Source organism: Phaethon lepturus, unplaced genomic scaffold (genome assembly GCF_000687285.1).
Source record: "Phaethon lepturus isolate BGI_N335 unplaced genomic scaffold, ASM68728v1 scaffold27259, whole genome shotgun sequence".
NCBI classification, from domain to species: Eukaryota; Metazoa; Chordata; class Aves; order Phaethontiformes; family Phaethontidae; genus Phaethon; species Phaethon lepturus.
The window spans coordinates 30303-47217 of NW_010566019.1; the positions used below are offsets into that span (position 1 = coordinate 30303).

Here is a 16915-nt window from a genome sequence, read left to right on the forward strand (position 1 = left end):
AGAAATCATTGCCATTGCGGTGGAAATGCCAACAGGAGCCATGAGAATATTATCTGAAGAGTTGGCTTTGTCTGCCACACTGCGGTAAAGGTTGAAGCCAAAGTTTGCATTGAGGATATTGAGGCGCTGGATTCTGGTTTTGCCTTGGAATAGTTCAAGAATATTTCCTTGCTGAATTTCAGAAACCATGTATGGGCCAGCATCAATAATGTCACTGTAGTCATCTTCACCCAGTATCTTGTCAAGATCTAGGTAGTCTTCTTCCTCCTCCTCTTCAGGAATCAAGTCATTAGTGATAGTGTTTTCTCTGTGGAACTCCGGTGGCAAGTTTGGCATATCATAGGTCCGATTTTCATGTGGCTGTGCATCTTTAAGGCTTTCGAAATGCTCAGTGAAGTCCTTGACTCCACAAAATGTGGAGGTTATGATGAGAGCAAGGGCAAGCAAATGAAATAAGAACTTCATTCTGGCAGGTCAAAACCTGGAAGACAGCATAACACAGTTGAGAGAGTATAGGGTAATTGAATTTTAGTTATCTATTCCCTAATTTTAGGTCCACGCCGAATTCTGTCATAGCAGAATATCTACAGTTACCTTGTTTGACAGCATTTTTTTTTTTAGTGGAACAGAGCTTAATTAGATGGATAAATCTGTTTTACTGGTAATAGGTTTTGCTTACATAATGCCTCCAGTCTGCCAAAGAATTGGTTGACCTCCTCCCATGGAAGTTGTCATTATTGGCATATTTCAGCAATAACAAACTCATTACATAAAAATATGTGGGACTCTTTATTTATAAACCCATAACACTTAAAATGTTTACTAACTGTATTACTAGTGTATGCTAAAAATATGATGTGAACATAAGTTTGAAGATTCGAGCTTGGTAGGAGGAGTGACTAGACATCCACTAAAGGAGCATACCAGAAGACTGAGATGTACTGAGGAGTTTGAAAAACAGACATTCTGTAGCTACAACAAAAAATGAGAATTTTATGGGAGTATTTTTGGAAGAGCAAAGCTGAAATTTGATGGAATAAAGGAGATCTAGGGATTTAGCAACAAACCTGGAGAAAGATGTGCATTTGCACTAAACACCATTAGTGGGACTGCACTGTTAAAACAAAAATCTTACTAGATTGTTGATTGGAATGTTTTTTAAATTAAATAGTCCAATATACATACCAGTACATCTGTGAATAAGACCACTGCTTGAAGGAAAATATTTTCAGACATGTTGTAGCAGGACGGAAGTAACTGAACTAACTTTAATTTTTGAAACTCTCCCCCTGAACTAATTAGCCTGAAATCCTAAAAGCATTTGAGGTGATTATCCCATACAAAAAAAAAAGAATTCTTGTGCAACAAGGAAGGAACTACAGAAGGTGCTTTTAAAATTATTTTTACACTGTGACTGAACGACTCAAATCAGTCTTTTTCTTACTATTTCTTCATAAATTCATTACTTTTTGTCCCCACCCCCAGAAGTCAGGCCCTTAGGGCTGAGATACTCTGTCCAGTAACTGTTGATAAATGTTTTCTGCTTTTGGTATAGAAGAATTTGCTGTCTGTAGTTCCCAACCTTACATGCTTATCTTCAGCAACATTCAATTATTGCTTAGCTGCACTTATACAGGCAGAATATTCCCCCACTCTGCAATATATGTCTTTGGTCAGATCTGCCTGAATTAATAGAAGATGTAAATGAAGCTTACCTTTAAGCCACTCTACAGAAAGGATGTGTTGAATAGCTCAAGTAAGGGGAATGGCAGGGTTTAAATCTGAACTTTGACGCTATTTTTTTGTATGTCTCCCAAAGTAAACATTCTCTAAACCAAACACTGCTAAACTTACTTCGTCAGCCAAAATCCCTCCCTTGCCTAGTGATCTCTGCTGAATTGTATGTTGTTTGTTGAACTACTTTTATGGCTCTGCAGGTACTTGTTCACTTTTGAGGAAGATCTTTGAGCAAGAATTGGTGTGTATGTAAAGTTTCAAAGTCAAGCACGCACATAAACTTGACTGTTAATGACTAGTAAAAGCCATGTCGCTGCTATTTTATGCTGAAATGGGGGGGCATCTTACTGCAAACATGATTGAAGCCGCTGTGGTTGTGATGGTCAGGCTTCTTCAGTTCAGTCAAATGTGCAAACATTTGTGTTGCACAAGCAACTTTTTACCATAGTACCATTCACCAGCTTAAACTCAGATTAGTTTTACTATAATAGAGGGATTTTTTTATGTGTTTTTTTTTTTTAAATAAACAATCTGCTTCATTATTTACAAATATACCCAAAGTTGGCTTTATACAAGGCTTCACTGAAATACTGTTGGCTTTCATACCTCGAGGGAATTATTGTACAGTTAGAAATGATCTCTTCAAGTTAGATTAGGATTTAGCATTTTCTGAATAAAGTTTACAGTAATAATATACAGTCATATTGAATAAAACTTGTGCTTTAATGGGCCATTTATTTCACTTTTTAAACTCTGCCTGTGCTTCTGACAGTTTTTAGGATTACACACTATGAGCTTTGTTACATTAAAATTGCATATTGTGTTGGCTGGCAGTATGAAGTGTGCTCCTGCAGTGGTAGCAGCTGTTTGTGCAAAAAGTATCAGAGAATTCTAATAAATGCCTTGAAAATAATGCTCTTTCACTTGCTTGTTTAGATAGTAAATTCTCCAGAACTGATGTCATTGTGTGCGTGGGTGCAAACAATGAAAGCTCCCCAATTGGTGCCTCAATGTATTTCCACAAAGCCAATAAACAATAGCAACCAGAAGTATGTTTGACTAATATTTATTTGGTTTTGAGTTCCTTTGCACCGAAGCAAAGCTGCATGGCATTGTCTTCAACACAGTTTAAAGGACCGTGTGGTCTTTTCCTCTCTGCAGTTGATAGTATACTAATATTATATATTCTCTTCAGAGGTTACTGTATTATTCCTGTGTAAAACAAAGGAAATTGTTACTTGAGGCATCTCAAATGTTAGGATTTAAGATATTCTAACAAGATCTAATTTTCTTCAATCTAACAATAGCAATGTAATACTAGTTTTCATAGATGACAAAGAATATGTCATCTTTGTAAATCATAGTAAAGAAGGTATATGAACTGATCCCTTAGCATGGAATTAAGTTATTGTAACTCCCACTGTTTTCTGATGTTAATTTTGATTTCTTTGGTAGCTCACTAGACGCTTGCCACCAATCAAGGAGGCCAAGCCCAGGTTGCAAAAGCTGTTCCGTGACTTCTGGTTGTATTCAGTGCTGATGGGATTTGCTGTGGAAGGATCAGGTAGTGTAAATTCTGAGTGCAACCTTGCTGCTTACATTTAAACTCTTGATGAATGCTAAGTGTGCCTGTATGCAAACCATTCACAGTAGACTGAAGAAAACTTACAGGCATAAAGATGCTACAAAGCAAACAGCTTACATGACAGTTCTCTGGTAGGATGTTTTTACATCTTTGATGTTTTGCTATGAGATTTGGCACAGTACAACTTGTAAAGTAAAACTTGGGATTTTTTCTAAGTTAATAGCCTTAGTTAAGTATGAGTTTTGATAGTTCCTGAGGTGGAAGATCAGACACATGGGGTATGATGGTAATGAAGTAGAAGCTTCTTATCCAGTGGGAAACTTCACTTGGAATTACCTATAAATGTTTATTATGTTTGGAACGTGGAACGATTGTGTTGAGTGTTTGTGGTTAAGTGCATGAAAAATTTGCCCTAGGAAGAGTGCAAAGCTTGCTAACGCAAGACTTTGTGAATCTTAATATTGTTTTTCTCTCCTACCCCACCGTCTCCTTTATCCTTGTGCCCCAGGTCTCTGGCCAGAAGAATGGTATGAAGGTGTGTGTGAAATTGCCACCAAGTCTCCATTACTCACATTTCCCAGCAAAGAACCACTTCGATCTGTTCTTCAGTACAATTCTGCCATGAAGAATGATACTGTGACTTCTGTAAGAATTAATTTCTTCTATTATCTCCTTCCATAATGTCTGTCAGTGTTAAATGATATGATAACCGTGACATATAGAAATAGCACAATACCCCTTGAACCTGCCTCCTATTAGTGAAAAAAAGCTTTTTTACACTACTGTTATGGCAGCAGTGTACATATGTGGCTTGAGGTTAGTTTTACTGGTGTTAATAGAAGCATTTAGGGTGGTAGCTATACTATTTTGATTAGGTGTAGAAACCAAGTCTTTGTGGAGATGGGAGCCTTTTAATAATTTTTCATCCTTTTTGTATCAGACAGACAAAACTTGTGCTTATTTAAAAAGAAATCAACAAACTTTGGAAGGAAAAACCACGTTCAGTCTTTCAAAGAAGTGTTAAGTGAGCTTTTTGCCTTTTTATCCTCTGGCTTGGTACTGGTATACTTTTCTCCCTAGTGTTTGCAGGATAGATTTTACCTGAGGACTATTTATAGAAGCAGCATAAAGTGGATTGAAGAGTTGCAGCTTATGAAATGTCTTTGTCTGGCTCTCAAATAATACAGAAATCTGAAATTGTACCTAGATACTTATTTCTGTGACATCAAAGAATGGCACAACAGATCCATGAAGTTTGAGAAGCTGGACAACATTGATCAAACTTATATGCATTGGGTGTAGGAATTGTTTTTCTTCATTGGTATAACTGCATGGAAACTAGCAGTTATTTCAGCAGGGAGCTTGACTCCAGTATTTAATTGTGTTTAATTCTGTATTGGAAAAATTGTGACTTGCTGAGTCAGAGCATGGTGGTCATGGTCTGCAGACAGAAGCATCCTGGCATATTGTTTGTGAAGGTTAAAAAATAAACAGAGTAATAGCTGAAAGCAAATGTTTTCAGAACACAAACTAATATAGTACTCCCGCTTCAGATAACTTCATGTATTCATCTCTAGGCTGAATTAAATGAATTGCGGAGTACCATAATAAATCTCTTGGATCCTCCTCCGGAAGTGTCAGCGTTGATCAATAAGTTGGACTTTGCCATGTCTACCTATCTCCTTTCTGTTTACCGCCTGGAGTATATGAGGTATATATATACTTTTTTCACTGATGAATTTAAAAAAAAAAAATTTTTTCAAATTGTATGTTCAAGTCAGAATTGCCAGACACTAGGGTAAATGAGAGTCAGTATTTTGAGTCACATTAGCTCTATTGAAGATTCAGGACTGTGATTTCATGTGCACAAAAATGCCTTTAGTGTAGACAGAAGGTATGGAATAATACAGTAGGCCCCGAAAAATGGGATCTCCTCTGCATAGCAACTAATAGAAGATGGACAAAAGGCTTCTTCAAAGGAATGTCTTGCAAGTGTAAAGTACCCTCTGCACAGAGTCTTGTCATTGCACCTCTGAAGGACAGTGTAGACGCTTGCCTATTCTGTGAGATTAGTGTAATGTAGGAGCTGAGAAATTTTTTTTATAGTGTACTTTTTTCCCCTCAGTAGTGTGCATTGGGTTGTACTAATCAAACATACTGAATTCACAGACTGTTTGGGTTTTTTAAGTGTACTTATTAATACTGTTCAAAGAAGTGTATAGCTGAAAGCTGAGGTGGAGGTCTAGCAGTGAGGAAAGTAGGAAGAAATTTCTCCGTCATGTTTTTACTTCGACAGTAAGTGACAACAGGGATGACCATTTCCAGAAACATCTTGGCTGTACTTAGAACAATTTTTTAAATAAGTGATATTGCCATCATATGCAAATATAACAAATACAAAGCCTATAGAAATGCCAAAGATTGTACCATGTTTATATGTTTGTGGTGATTGTGTAAGTACATCATTGTCAGGTTTCCCACTCCTGAGGTGTGAAAGTTATTCTCTCAGTGACAAACAGGTGTTTTATGATCTGAGCCCTGTTAGTTGAATGTGGAAACAAATAGCAACACTGGAGACTTAAATTATTATGAAATGAGCCATGACCATACGTGTGTGGTGTGTACTGTGGTGTTAAAGTACATAGACTTGTGATGAAGATGTTTAAAAGAAAAGGAAAAAAATCAACCCTAAAACAAGAAAACAAAACAATCCACAAAACTCTTCTTTTCCTAGGGTGTTGCGTTCAACTGACCAAGATCGCTTCCAAGTCATGTTTTGCTATTTTGAGGATAAAGCAATTCAAAAAGACAAATCTGGTAAGATTACCTGTCCAGGTTATCTTGCAACTTGAGATACTAGGAAGTTATCTCCAGGCATGCAAAACTAAAACAAATCAAGCAACTATATAACAAAATTAATTGCCTTCACTAGCTTGTTGCTTTATTCCTGCCAAGAATGCTGGTTTTGTTTTGAAACAGCTTGGTTCAGTGTTGGCTGAGTAAACATAAACACTTTTTAACTGTTAAACATGGTTTATAAAGCAAATGTAATTCTGATAATCAAACCTGTCACTTCTCTCGATTCCTCAGGCATGATGCAGTGTGTGATAGCTGTTGCTGATAAGGTGTTTGAAGCTTTCCTGACAATGATGGCTGATAAAGTAGGTTACATGGAAACTAAGATTTTGAATTTGTATAAATGTTCTCATTTCAGTTTATGAAGGTGTGCTTGTCTTTTTCTTTAAGAGCTTTATACTTCTCTTTGGCATGCTTTTTAGCCTAAAACTAAGGAGAATGAAGAAGAGCTGGAGAGACATGCTCAGTTCTTGCTGGTGAATTTTAACCATATTCACAAGAGGATCAGGAGAGTTGCAGACAAATACTTATCCGGTCTGGTAGACAAGTGAGTATAGATTTAATTTTCCTGTTCTCTTTTCACATTGACTGCTTAGTGATTACTTATGCAGTTAATGACGACAGTCAAGTGGATTTCTTGGCTGGTTCTTCTGCTGAAACATCTCCTTGAAAAATAATATTCAGTAGTATTTTTTAACCTGGGCTCTGAAACCGCTGCTTAAAATGTGTGTGTCTGCTTAGTATTCTCATGGATGGAATAAAGCAGAGTGCCCATGGAATAAATGCAACCTCTAAGCTCTACTTAGTTTGGTCTTGGAGAGCTTTTGACTGTATTGAGCTAGACTGTTGTGAGCCATGGCAAGCTTTGTGATTTCTGTTGAGTATGAGCTTACCTAGTGATGTATATGGCTAGCTCTTTGAGCAGCTCCATTTCTCGATAAGATAATTTCCTTCCTCAGCTCACCATGGTTACTGCGTTTCTGAATCCTGTCTTGCTCTAGATTTCCTCACTTGTTGTGGAGTGGAACTGTGCTGAAGACTATGCTAGATATTCTGCAGACACTGTCGCTGTCTCTTAGTGCAGTGAGTTCCTTTTTCTTTCATAGAACTGATTTTTTTTTTTTGCTTTGTTTTGCACTTATGTGATACTTATTTGAATTCTTAATTTTGTTTTGCTTTTATCACTAAGATTGATAAAATCTTAATTTTAAATTCTGTGAAGTAAGTAGTGCTAGAAAGTTGTTGTCAGATGTGTTTCAGAAAGTCAAATTTAGCATCAAGAATAAAACAGAGGATTACCAATTCTGGGTTGTAACTGTAGAACTGTCTCATTTGAAATAAGAATTTGGTGGTGTTTGTCTGGTTTGTGGGGTTTTTTTATGAATTATGGTTGTCAGATTATATTCTTTGCAGTCTGTGTAAGTGTATCCATATTCCTTAAATTTATTACGTATTAGTATTTTTGAAGATGGAAATGCCTTAGAGAGTTTTGGTTTTGTACTAAATGTTGAGGAGAGGGCTTTGGATTTTTAAAAGTATTTATACTAAAACCCAAAGGAATACAAGTTTCTTTTAGAGATGTTCGAATTGACTTTAAGAGCAAATATTAGCAAAAGGTTTTGGTGAATCAGGCTTCTTGTTTGGGGAGAAGGCTACTTGTAGTGTTCAAATTAAGTGATAATGAATTTTATCTTACTGAGAATTGGTAATTGTTTTTGTTTAGGACATTCACAAGGACCAACCATACTATGACATTCCTGATGCTCCATATAGAATAACTGTCCCTGACACACATGAAGCCAGAGAGGTAGGTGGTCCTCCTTGATTTATCAAAGAACAAAATAATACCTGATTTTTTTTTTTATGTCTTGGAGATAAATTAGTGAGCTACTCTGAATGGTCCTTTTTTTAAAATACTTCCCTAGGCAAGTTTTTTCTAGCAGAATATGACACTTGGTATTTATGTTTTTCTGAATCTTAATATTTTACTTGACTTGAAGTGTGACAGTTCTGTGCTTATCAACGGTACATTTAATTGTTACAGAAAATTTTAACTGTATCGTGTTGCTGCAAGCGTCTTACTCCCTGTGTTACTTATTACACCATTAAAGCCAGTGCCTCCTGTTGTGTCCTGTATTTTACTGATTGTATTGATGCTTTCTAATTCTAGAGTATAGTCAAGGATTTTGCTGCACGCTGTGGGATGATTCTACAAGAAGCGATGAAATGGGCTCCCTCTGTTACAAAATCTCATCTACAGGTAATGAGCCTGCTTCTGTGAAAATTTGATTTTTACAGATCTTCAAAATTAGAATTAAATTAGGTCGTGTTTTTTATTTTTCAGGCTAGTCAAGCATAATTTAAAATTTTCTGTTGCTCTAAGATTTCCTTCATAATATTGACAGAGGATAATTAGAATTTTTTTATTTGATGTGACTTTTCATGTAGTCCAAACCTAAGTATTCTGAAAATAACAGGTTTGTAGACAGTTGATCATTCTGGATTTACTTCAGAAGTCAGAATTTGGTATAGTGGAATCATCTGCTTAGCAAAGTTTGTTTAGTGCTGCCGCATTAGCTGAAAATATCAGCTGGACTGAAACGTGTGATTAGGATGTAAAACTTGTTTCTTGTTTCCCTCTTGGGAAGATGTTCTTTTCTGTCTTTATGGTTTTTTGTTTTGTGTTTTTGGTGTGTTTATTTTTTTTTAAATACAGAGAAACACTGCTAGTAGATGAGACCACTGTAAACTACAGACTTTAATTTGAGCATGAGTGTAGTGAATGGTCACATGTGGCATAGTTCAGTAGAAAGCAGTCATAAGACCACCAGAAAAGATTACAAAAGGCTATTTATTATGTACTAGTAAAATAAATAAAATAACTTTTATGTGAACAAAAAGTCTCATTATAGCAAAATGCAGGTCTCTTCTAATCCTAGAAGAAACTACGTAGTCCAGGTTAATCTTTCTAGAGGTGCCTAACTTAGTGCTGATAACAGAATTTCTGGGGAGACTCAAGATCTTGGACACTGCAAATCTACCTGAAGTTTATATTTCCTTCCCTAAAAAAAGAATTCCAGGGCATTCTGTCCTTATGTGAAAGGATAACTAATTATATTCCCTTCTTCCATGGACTCCAAAGCACTTCCTTTTGTAAGGTTCTTCTTGTGAAAAGCGATTCATTTTAAAGAAGACCTCAGCCTTCAAGTATCTATGTTGATAACTTTATCCTTTTACAAAATGGAATAAGTCTTACTCTTTATGTATTTAGGAGGACGTTCAGAGTTTGTTATTGCTGGGGGAACAATGCCTAAAAGGGATGAGTAGAGACAATCTGTTTGTTGTCAGGTATATGTGTAATTAAGTTTCTGGTAGTTTATGATGATGCAACACTTGCTTATGAGCTTCCTTGTTTTGAAAAACACAGTAGTTTTCCAACAAACTTTTTTTTTTTTTTTTTTTTTTTTTGTCAGGAGTACCTAAACAAACATCAGAACTGGGTATCAGGTTTGTCCCAGCACACAGGACTGGCTATGGCTACAGAAAGTGTTTTGCACTTCGCAGGCTACAACAGACAGAACACCACTCTGGGCGTGAGTATTGGGCACAATTCTTGTTTGTTCATTTGTGTACCTGTAGAGCTATCATGCTAATTTTACAAAATTCAGTATAGCCACATAACACAGATTTTCTAAATCATCTTTGTCATAGCACTTGAACATCACTTGAAAGTGATACCTCATATCATATCAAGGTATCTGCCAATCATGTTGTTCTGTAAAATACTGAAGAGTAAGATGGTAACAATCAAGAAAATAAAACTGTTATCTAATGCTGTTTAAGAGTTTTCTATAGATGATTTTTAATTATTTGAAAGTAGTATCTTTGTGTAAGGCTGAAATGAGCTGCTTTCTAGAATAGTAACGTAGATGAGTGTCAGGTGACACGCATTTGCTCTGAGTTTTACATAGATTCACTCAAAACATGCTTTTGCATTGAACATTTCATGCAGTTATATGCAGTTTTTTACAGTTCATTTTTTCTCATTTGTGGTTCTAATTTTTGATCTCTTGAAGAAACATCCAGTAGAATCTGTTGTATCATCAGCCAGCTTGTTTTCTAGCAGCAGCTCTGAAACTGCCTCCACTCCCAGCTTTAGCAGGGTTTCCTTTTGGTTCTGTTAGTGTCCTTCTAGACAGCGCTAGTCACTAAATGTAAACAGAGTAAAGAACTCTGAGGACTCAGGAAGGCAGTCACATAGTTCCCTAAAGGGGCAAGGCGAAAAAACTGATAGAATGAAGACTATGCTGGCAGAAACTAGAAACTTTACAACTGGAAAGGAAAGAAAAGAAATAATTTTCTCATTTTCTTAATATATTAACAGTATTTGTTTTTATTAAGGCCCTCCTGTATGTCAACCAAGTAACAAAAGCTCTTTCAGAAAGCTTTCAGATTGCTATGAGTTTGTTTTGCTTTATTCCTGTGGACTGGACATTGCTAATGCAAAGATGATAGTACACAAATTTTATATCCAAGACGTGTAGTAAGAATAATTCTCAAAAGTTTATCCATTGCTCAGCCAAGCTAGCCATTAGCAGTACTGAAGCAAAACATTGTAGGAGTGTTGAATTTTTGGTGGTTTTGCTGGCCTTGTATATTAGTATTAAATACTCGTTATAAAAAATTCATTTTACACTATGAGGAATCGTTCTTTTTGTTTGTTTGTTTGTTTTTGAGGAGAAACCTCTGAGTCACAAATTCCTGAGTGCTTCTGCAAAGGGAAACATGGATTACTAGTGCACTTATTAAAGACAGGGACAAAATCTTCTTTCCACCGCATTACTGTCAGTTCAGCAAACTGTTGCATGGAGAGGGCAGAACCAAGATCACATCTCCTCTTCTCTCTTCTCCCTTACCTGTTCATGAAAAGGGAGCAGCAGTCCCAGAGATTATACCCTTTATATGCTTTGAGTTTTTTGTCTTTCAAAAAGTATATCCAACTATATATGTATTTCAAACTGTATCCATGGGATAAATGCACATGTTCCGTATTAACTTTTTATCAGTCCTGGTACTGTTGTACCTAATAGTCCTGATACTATTCTGATCATAAGCATAAGGAAAACTGAACTTAAAACATGTGTGAAGGTATAAAAATTAAAAAAGACAAATGGTTGGATATGAACAGTGTAAACACCTACATGTGGTCTGGTCATAGGCAACCCAGCTAACTGAAAGACCTACTTGTGTGAAGAAGGACTACTCCAACTTCATGGCTTCTCTTAACTTGCGCAACCGCTATGCAGGAGAGGTAAGTACAGGATTTCTCATGAGTGTGGAATATCCATGAGCTCTGGCATGGCTTTTCAGGGGATGATGTCCCTTCCAACCTAGATTATTGTATGGTTCTATGTTATTTTAAGCACAGATAAAGGGTATAATTTTCTTAGGTTATTAAATAGATAATGTTACTGTTGGTCTTGCAGAAAGTTCTTAGATTGCAGATAAAGCTAAAGATTTAGCGAAGTAGTAGAAAAAGATGTCTCTGTTCCTTAATCAACACATGACCAATGCTAAACTAAATTCCTAAAAATACTGTTCCCTATTGAAAAACCCATTATATTTTACAGGTTTCTGGAATGATTCAGTTCTCAAATGCTACAGGACGAACATCTGACCTGAATAAACTGATGGTCAAAGAGCTGAATGATGCCCTTGAGTCAGGCCACACTGAATTCTACACCCAGGCCATGTTTAAGTTGACTGCACTGCTAATAAGCAGCAAAGGTAATGAAAAACAAATGGGAGTTCTGCTTTCCATTCTGGCTGCAAGTGCCAAGAGTAATGAACTACAAAAACTATCTGTATACAAACCCGGTATGCATCAACTTGAAGCAAAACTGTGATTTGAGTTTTTTTCAGTTAGCCTTCGCTTCTGACTTAAACTAGAAGCTATTTATTAGGAATTGATTTTTACATACTGTGCACACCAATTTCATGCTGATGTGAAAAGCATTTACTTATTTTGTTGGAGAAATCTGAGTGCATGTTTGTTTTCAGACTGTGATCCCCAGCTCCTTCATCATCTGTGTTGGGGACCTCTGCGAATGTTCAATGAACACGGCATGGAAACAGCAATTGCTTGCTGGGAGTGGCTGCTTGCTGCCAAGAATGGAATAGAAGTGCCGGTACGAGGCTGTTTAACAGTTCTTCCTCTGCCCGTGCAAGGCGGGGGAAGAGGAAATTTTGAGAGATTCACAGCTATTGTGAATCTGTATTAAGTAAGGATGTTAAATGCATTGTTAATCACTTTAGCCTGCCAGGAAATCTCTGTTCATGTGTTATTGGAAGTCTGAGCGCCCTCGTGGACTGTGGGAAATGGATTTTTCTCAGCAGCAGGACTGATACAGCAAAGGAAAGCTGTTCGGATCTCAACTGTGCAACTTACTTTGCTGCTGAGATGCCAATGAATCAGGTTCTAAACTACAACAGTTTATAGAATGGTGGTTCAAAAGAAATAGAAATCGCCCTGCTCATCAGCCAGAGCCTCTGTTATCTGGCGTTGCACCTTTGCTTAAAAAATAGGTTTGCAAGTGTCCTAATCCTGTAACAGGCTAGACCAGCTGTATTTTGTGAGATGGGGATAAATCTAATAGCAATAAAGCAACTCAGCATGGTGTAGTGAGAGCCCACACACAGCTGGGGAAGCTGCCTCTGGTAATTGCTCCAGTTAGTGAGCACTAAGTGCTTCACTTGCTGGACATAATCATCAATCTAAATTTATTTAGGTCAGTTTACATCCACATTTCAGTGGATTTCAGTGTTTAACTTCTTAAGGTTTCATTTTTTTCTCTTAGGCTTCTGGAAAATTTCTTTGTATCTTGTTGAGGAGATCAGATAAGCATCCTTGGTTGCTGGGCCTCCTTTCTACCCGAGGATGCTGCTCCCTAGAGCAGGCTCAGCAAGTTGAATTACGTACCATCTTCATGTTGTGCGCTTCATCAGCTGTCTGTGCTCAGGGGCCAGACTGTGTGAGAGCCTGGCATACGCTTGTCTCTGCTGTCCTGGTGCTAGAGGCAGTAACCTTTAGAAGAGGGGAAGGAAGGACAGCACGAGGTGATCTAAAAGTTCAGTCTCCTCAATAAAATACAGTGCTCGTCTGGTGTTGCTCTTAGTCTTTCTGATACTAGCTGAACTTCTGAGCAAGTCTTTCTTCCCTTTGTAATTTAGGATCTGAAAGAAATATTTTATTGCAGGTGGGGTTTATAGACCTGTTTCTGCCTTTCCATTAATGTTGCAGTGAATTTTAATTGATGTATTAGATTCTTGTGTGCCCTGTGGAGAAAGATTGTGCTTTCTGTATATGAAGTTGTTCTTGAAACAGGAAAAACTGTAATCCTCCTTTTTGCAGTTCATGCGGGAAATGGCAGGAGCCTGGCAAATGACAGTGGAGCAGAAAGTTGGCCTGTTTTCTGCTGAGCAGAAAGAAGCAGACCCATTAGCAGCCTCAGAAGAAAGCCAGCCAAGGCCTTGTCCACCAGAGGTGACCCCACACTACATCTGGATAGAGGTGTGTATTTCTTCTGAACGCCGCATGTATGGCAGTGTTACAGTGATGCTGTGATTAAGCTTCTTTGCACTATTTGTTCTCATGATTTGGGAAGGGAGTGGAGTCATGATGGTAGTCCCTCTGCCTCAAAGCCAGGAGACATGGTCTTTTTAGATGAGCATAATAATTGAGGAGTAGAAAGGTGTTTGAAGCAGGATAGACTGGGGTTTTTTGAGATGAAAAAAGGTCAAAGAAAGCACGGCATATCTTTCTCTCTGTCTCAGTTTTTGGTGCAGAGATTTGAAATAGCCAAATACTGCAGTTCTGACCAAATAGAGATCTTCTCCAGCCTGCTCCAGCGGTCCCTTTCCTTGAACATTGGAGGGGCAAAAGGCAGTTTGAATCGGCATGTGGCAGCAATTGGACCCCGATTTAAGTGAGTATGTTTGGTTTTTTTCCTTGGTGGAAGAAATAACATCATAGAGGGTTGGGAGAAGAAACCTAAACACTAAATGTGTTACTTGTCCTTGCCTTCAAGTGGTGGAAATTCCTTTAAAAGTCTGGAATGATGTAGAGTCTAAGCTCTGTTTTCAGAGCAGAAATAGCTTCACTTTAGCTTGAAAGTAATTTTTGGTGCTTCAGAAAACTTCATGGGATAATTTCATATAGTGCCTGCATCATGGGTCCAGTCAATGTATCAGTTGGGGATAATTTCACTCCATCGGTTGTTTTCACTTTTTGTGCCTTGAAGACTTCAACTTTCTAAGGTTCAGTAGTCACAGCTGTAGGAACAGACTGATGATAATGAAAACAGTTTGACAAGAGCTCTGAAACAGACACTTTTCAATGAATTGAATAGAGTTACAGCTGTAGCTGTGGTTTGTATGGTGTTGCGTTGGTCACCGTTTTAGGAATGCCAAAATGTTAATTTTCTAACTATTTTGCTTATTAGGTTGCTGACTCTGGGGCTGTCTTTGCTGCATGCTGATGTGGTTCCAAATGCAACTATTCGAAACGTTTTGAGAGAAAAGATTTATTCAACTGCCTTTGATTATTTCAGGTACTGTTTTTTTTGCAACTTCTCATTGAAAGTGTGTGTGTGATTTCCTGAACCGCCCGTGATACTTCAAAGCATCAGCTGGCTTTCTTTTCTAGTGATTTAACGTCTTCCTTTCCTTTTTTTCCCATTTTAACAGAAACTTTTCTTTTCCTTGTGCTTTTGTGTAGCTCATCTCAAAGAGGCTTAGATACAAGTCCCAGTTTTTATGTGTGGTTTATAAAGCAGTACCTTCAGGAATGTTTCTGTTTGTTTCTTTCCTTATTTTTGAGTTTATTCAATGCTTAAAAATGTACCTAGATTTGTAAGACGTAAAGAATTGCTGTTACAGAGTGTGTGGCTGAAATACAGTTTCGCTGTTTTGAAAATACACCCACAATGAATCTGATTATTTCACCATTTGAGATGGGCACAACAGAACATCATATAATTGATAGGAATGTCTGAATGTGAGAAGGTCAATCAGTCATAACATTAAGTTTGAAATGAATCCAAGATGCTGACAGACTGCTGCTTAATTTTAAATTATAATAGGAAGTTGGTACTCTTCAGACAGACAGAATAAAGCAATGAAGATAAAATGTAGTGATGTGTAGTCTCGTCCTTGCAGATTCTGGTCAAAATAAGAAATATCACTTGATTAGGATTTTGTGGCTTTTGTCCTTTTCTAATACATTCAACTTCACATTATTGGTGTGATTTCTTTAAGTTGTCCCTCAAAGTTTCCTACACAAGGGGAAAAGAGACTTCGTGAGGATATCAGCATATTGATCAAGTTTTGGACAGCGATGTTCTCAGACAAGAAGTATCTGACAGCCAGCCAACTCGTGCCGCCTGGTGAGTTCCTTTATGTGCCATTTCAAAAGTCTGTTGTTTCTTTGACTGGATTCTACATCATATCTGTGCACTGTTGTTAGATAATCAAGACACCAGGAGCAACCTAGATATCAATGTTGGATCTCGACAACAGGCTACACAAGGATGGATAAACACTTACCCTTTGTCCAGTGGCATGTCAACTATATCTAAAAAATCAGGTATCTTTTTTATTGTAACCAGCTCATTGCAGCCAACTTTACAGCATATTTTATATATAGATGTTGCTTAAAGTCAATATTTACCTTTAATACTAGGCTCTTCTTCTTCTGGCAGGGTATTTAATTACCAGGGCCAAACATTGGGAGAGGGGGTGGAAAAAAGTCTTACTGGTAGCAGTCAGTACCTGTTTTGTTTGGTGGAATGTTCAGTTCTGTAGTGCAGAAGAAGTAAGACTGGAGGTCAGGATATATTGCAATCCTGTAAGGAAATGGCGTTGTTTGTGTGAACATGCCCCTAGTGCTTTTTGTGGGCAGCAGAGTGACATTAGATTGGGGGCTGTGTTTTTGTACACTTGTAAACTATGTGCTTTTTCTTTTTAGTAGGCTGTCATATTTCTAAAGTGAATGCAATACTGGCTAAATTGATATCCCTGTAGCCTGTTGTACTCCGTATATTTGGAAAACAATTGCACCATGAGTGGCTGCAGTGCTGACTTTATGAAGTCACTCTGATCTAAATTTACAAGCTTCCTGTGGTTATTCAGCCCTTATGTGTTAATGTTGCCAGGTGTGGACAGTTTGAAAGCAGCATTTAACATACTGAACAAAAGCCACTAAAAACTTTTTTATCCTTTTCTCAAGGAATGTCTAAGAAGACTAACAGAGGTACGCAGCTACACAAGTACTACATGAAGCGAAGAACATTACTGCTGTCGTTGCTGGTGGGTCATCAGAAGAACGGGGAAACTGCATGAATTTCTAAGACCCTGTTGTTGTTGTGGGATATGTAAACTGAAGTATGAAATTGGGAGTGTTGTTTCTTCTTCCAGGAAACACGTTTTTTTTCCTCCTGTTTCCCTCAGGCTACTGAGATTGAACGCTTAATCACATGGTACAATCCACTGTCTTCCCCTGAGCTAGAGTTGGATCAAACTGGAGAGAGCAGTGTAGCAAACTGGAGGTCTAAGTATATCAGTCTTAGTGAGAAGCAATGGAAGGATAATGTAAATCTGGCTTGGAGCATTTCTCCTCATCTTGCTGTACAGTTGCCTACCAGGTGAGATATTTCAGAAGAAATAAATGATGTAATTCCT

The 16915-nt window shown here is 37.6% G+C and overlaps 2 protein-coding genes across 2 annotated transcripts in view; one reads left to right on the forward strand and one right to left on the reverse strand.

Annotated features, from left to right (window-relative positions):
- Positions 1 to 465, reverse strand: part of SERPIND1 (serpin peptidase inhibitor, clade D (heparin cofactor), member 1) — a 6730-nt gene extending 6265 nt beyond the window's left edge. The window contains 1 exon segment of the mRNA XM_010295369.1: positions 1 to 465. This exon segment is cut by the window's left edge and continues 9 nt beyond it. Coding sequence (XP_010293671.1) covers positions 1 to 465 — 465 coding nt within the window.
- The window catches only part of PI4KA (phosphatidylinositol 4-kinase, catalytic, alpha), a 59854-nt gene that overhangs the window by 27992 nt on the left and 14947 nt on the right, over positions 1 to 16915 (forward strand). Inside the window, exons 19-38 of the mRNA XM_010295371.1 lie at positions 3193 to 3301; positions 3831 to 3967; positions 4900 to 5033; positions 6057 to 6139; positions 6413 to 6483; positions 6601 to 6725; positions 7180 to 7261; positions 7902 to 7985; positions 8349 to 8438; positions 9652 to 9771; positions 11397 to 11489; positions 11809 to 11965; positions 12239 to 12366; positions 13590 to 13748; positions 14012 to 14163; positions 14680 to 14787; positions 15494 to 15621; positions 15702 to 15821; positions 16464 to 16543; positions 16685 to 16878. Of these exons, the coding sequence (XP_010293673.1) occupies positions 3193 to 3301; positions 3831 to 3967; positions 4900 to 5033; positions 6057 to 6139; positions 6413 to 6483; positions 6601 to 6725; positions 7180 to 7261; positions 7902 to 7985; positions 8349 to 8438; positions 9652 to 9771; positions 11397 to 11489; positions 11809 to 11965; positions 12239 to 12366; positions 13590 to 13748; positions 14012 to 14163; positions 14680 to 14787; positions 15494 to 15621; positions 15702 to 15821; positions 16464 to 16543; positions 16685 to 16878 (2354 nt within the window). The remainder of the gene's footprint in view (positions 1 to 3192; positions 3302 to 3830; positions 3968 to 4899; positions 5034 to 6056; positions 6140 to 6412; positions 6484 to 6600; positions 6726 to 7179; positions 7262 to 7901; positions 7986 to 8348; positions 8439 to 9651; positions 9772 to 11396; positions 11490 to 11808; positions 11966 to 12238; positions 12367 to 13589; positions 13749 to 14011; positions 14164 to 14679; positions 14788 to 15493; positions 15622 to 15701; positions 15822 to 16463; positions 16544 to 16684; positions 16879 to 16915) is intronic.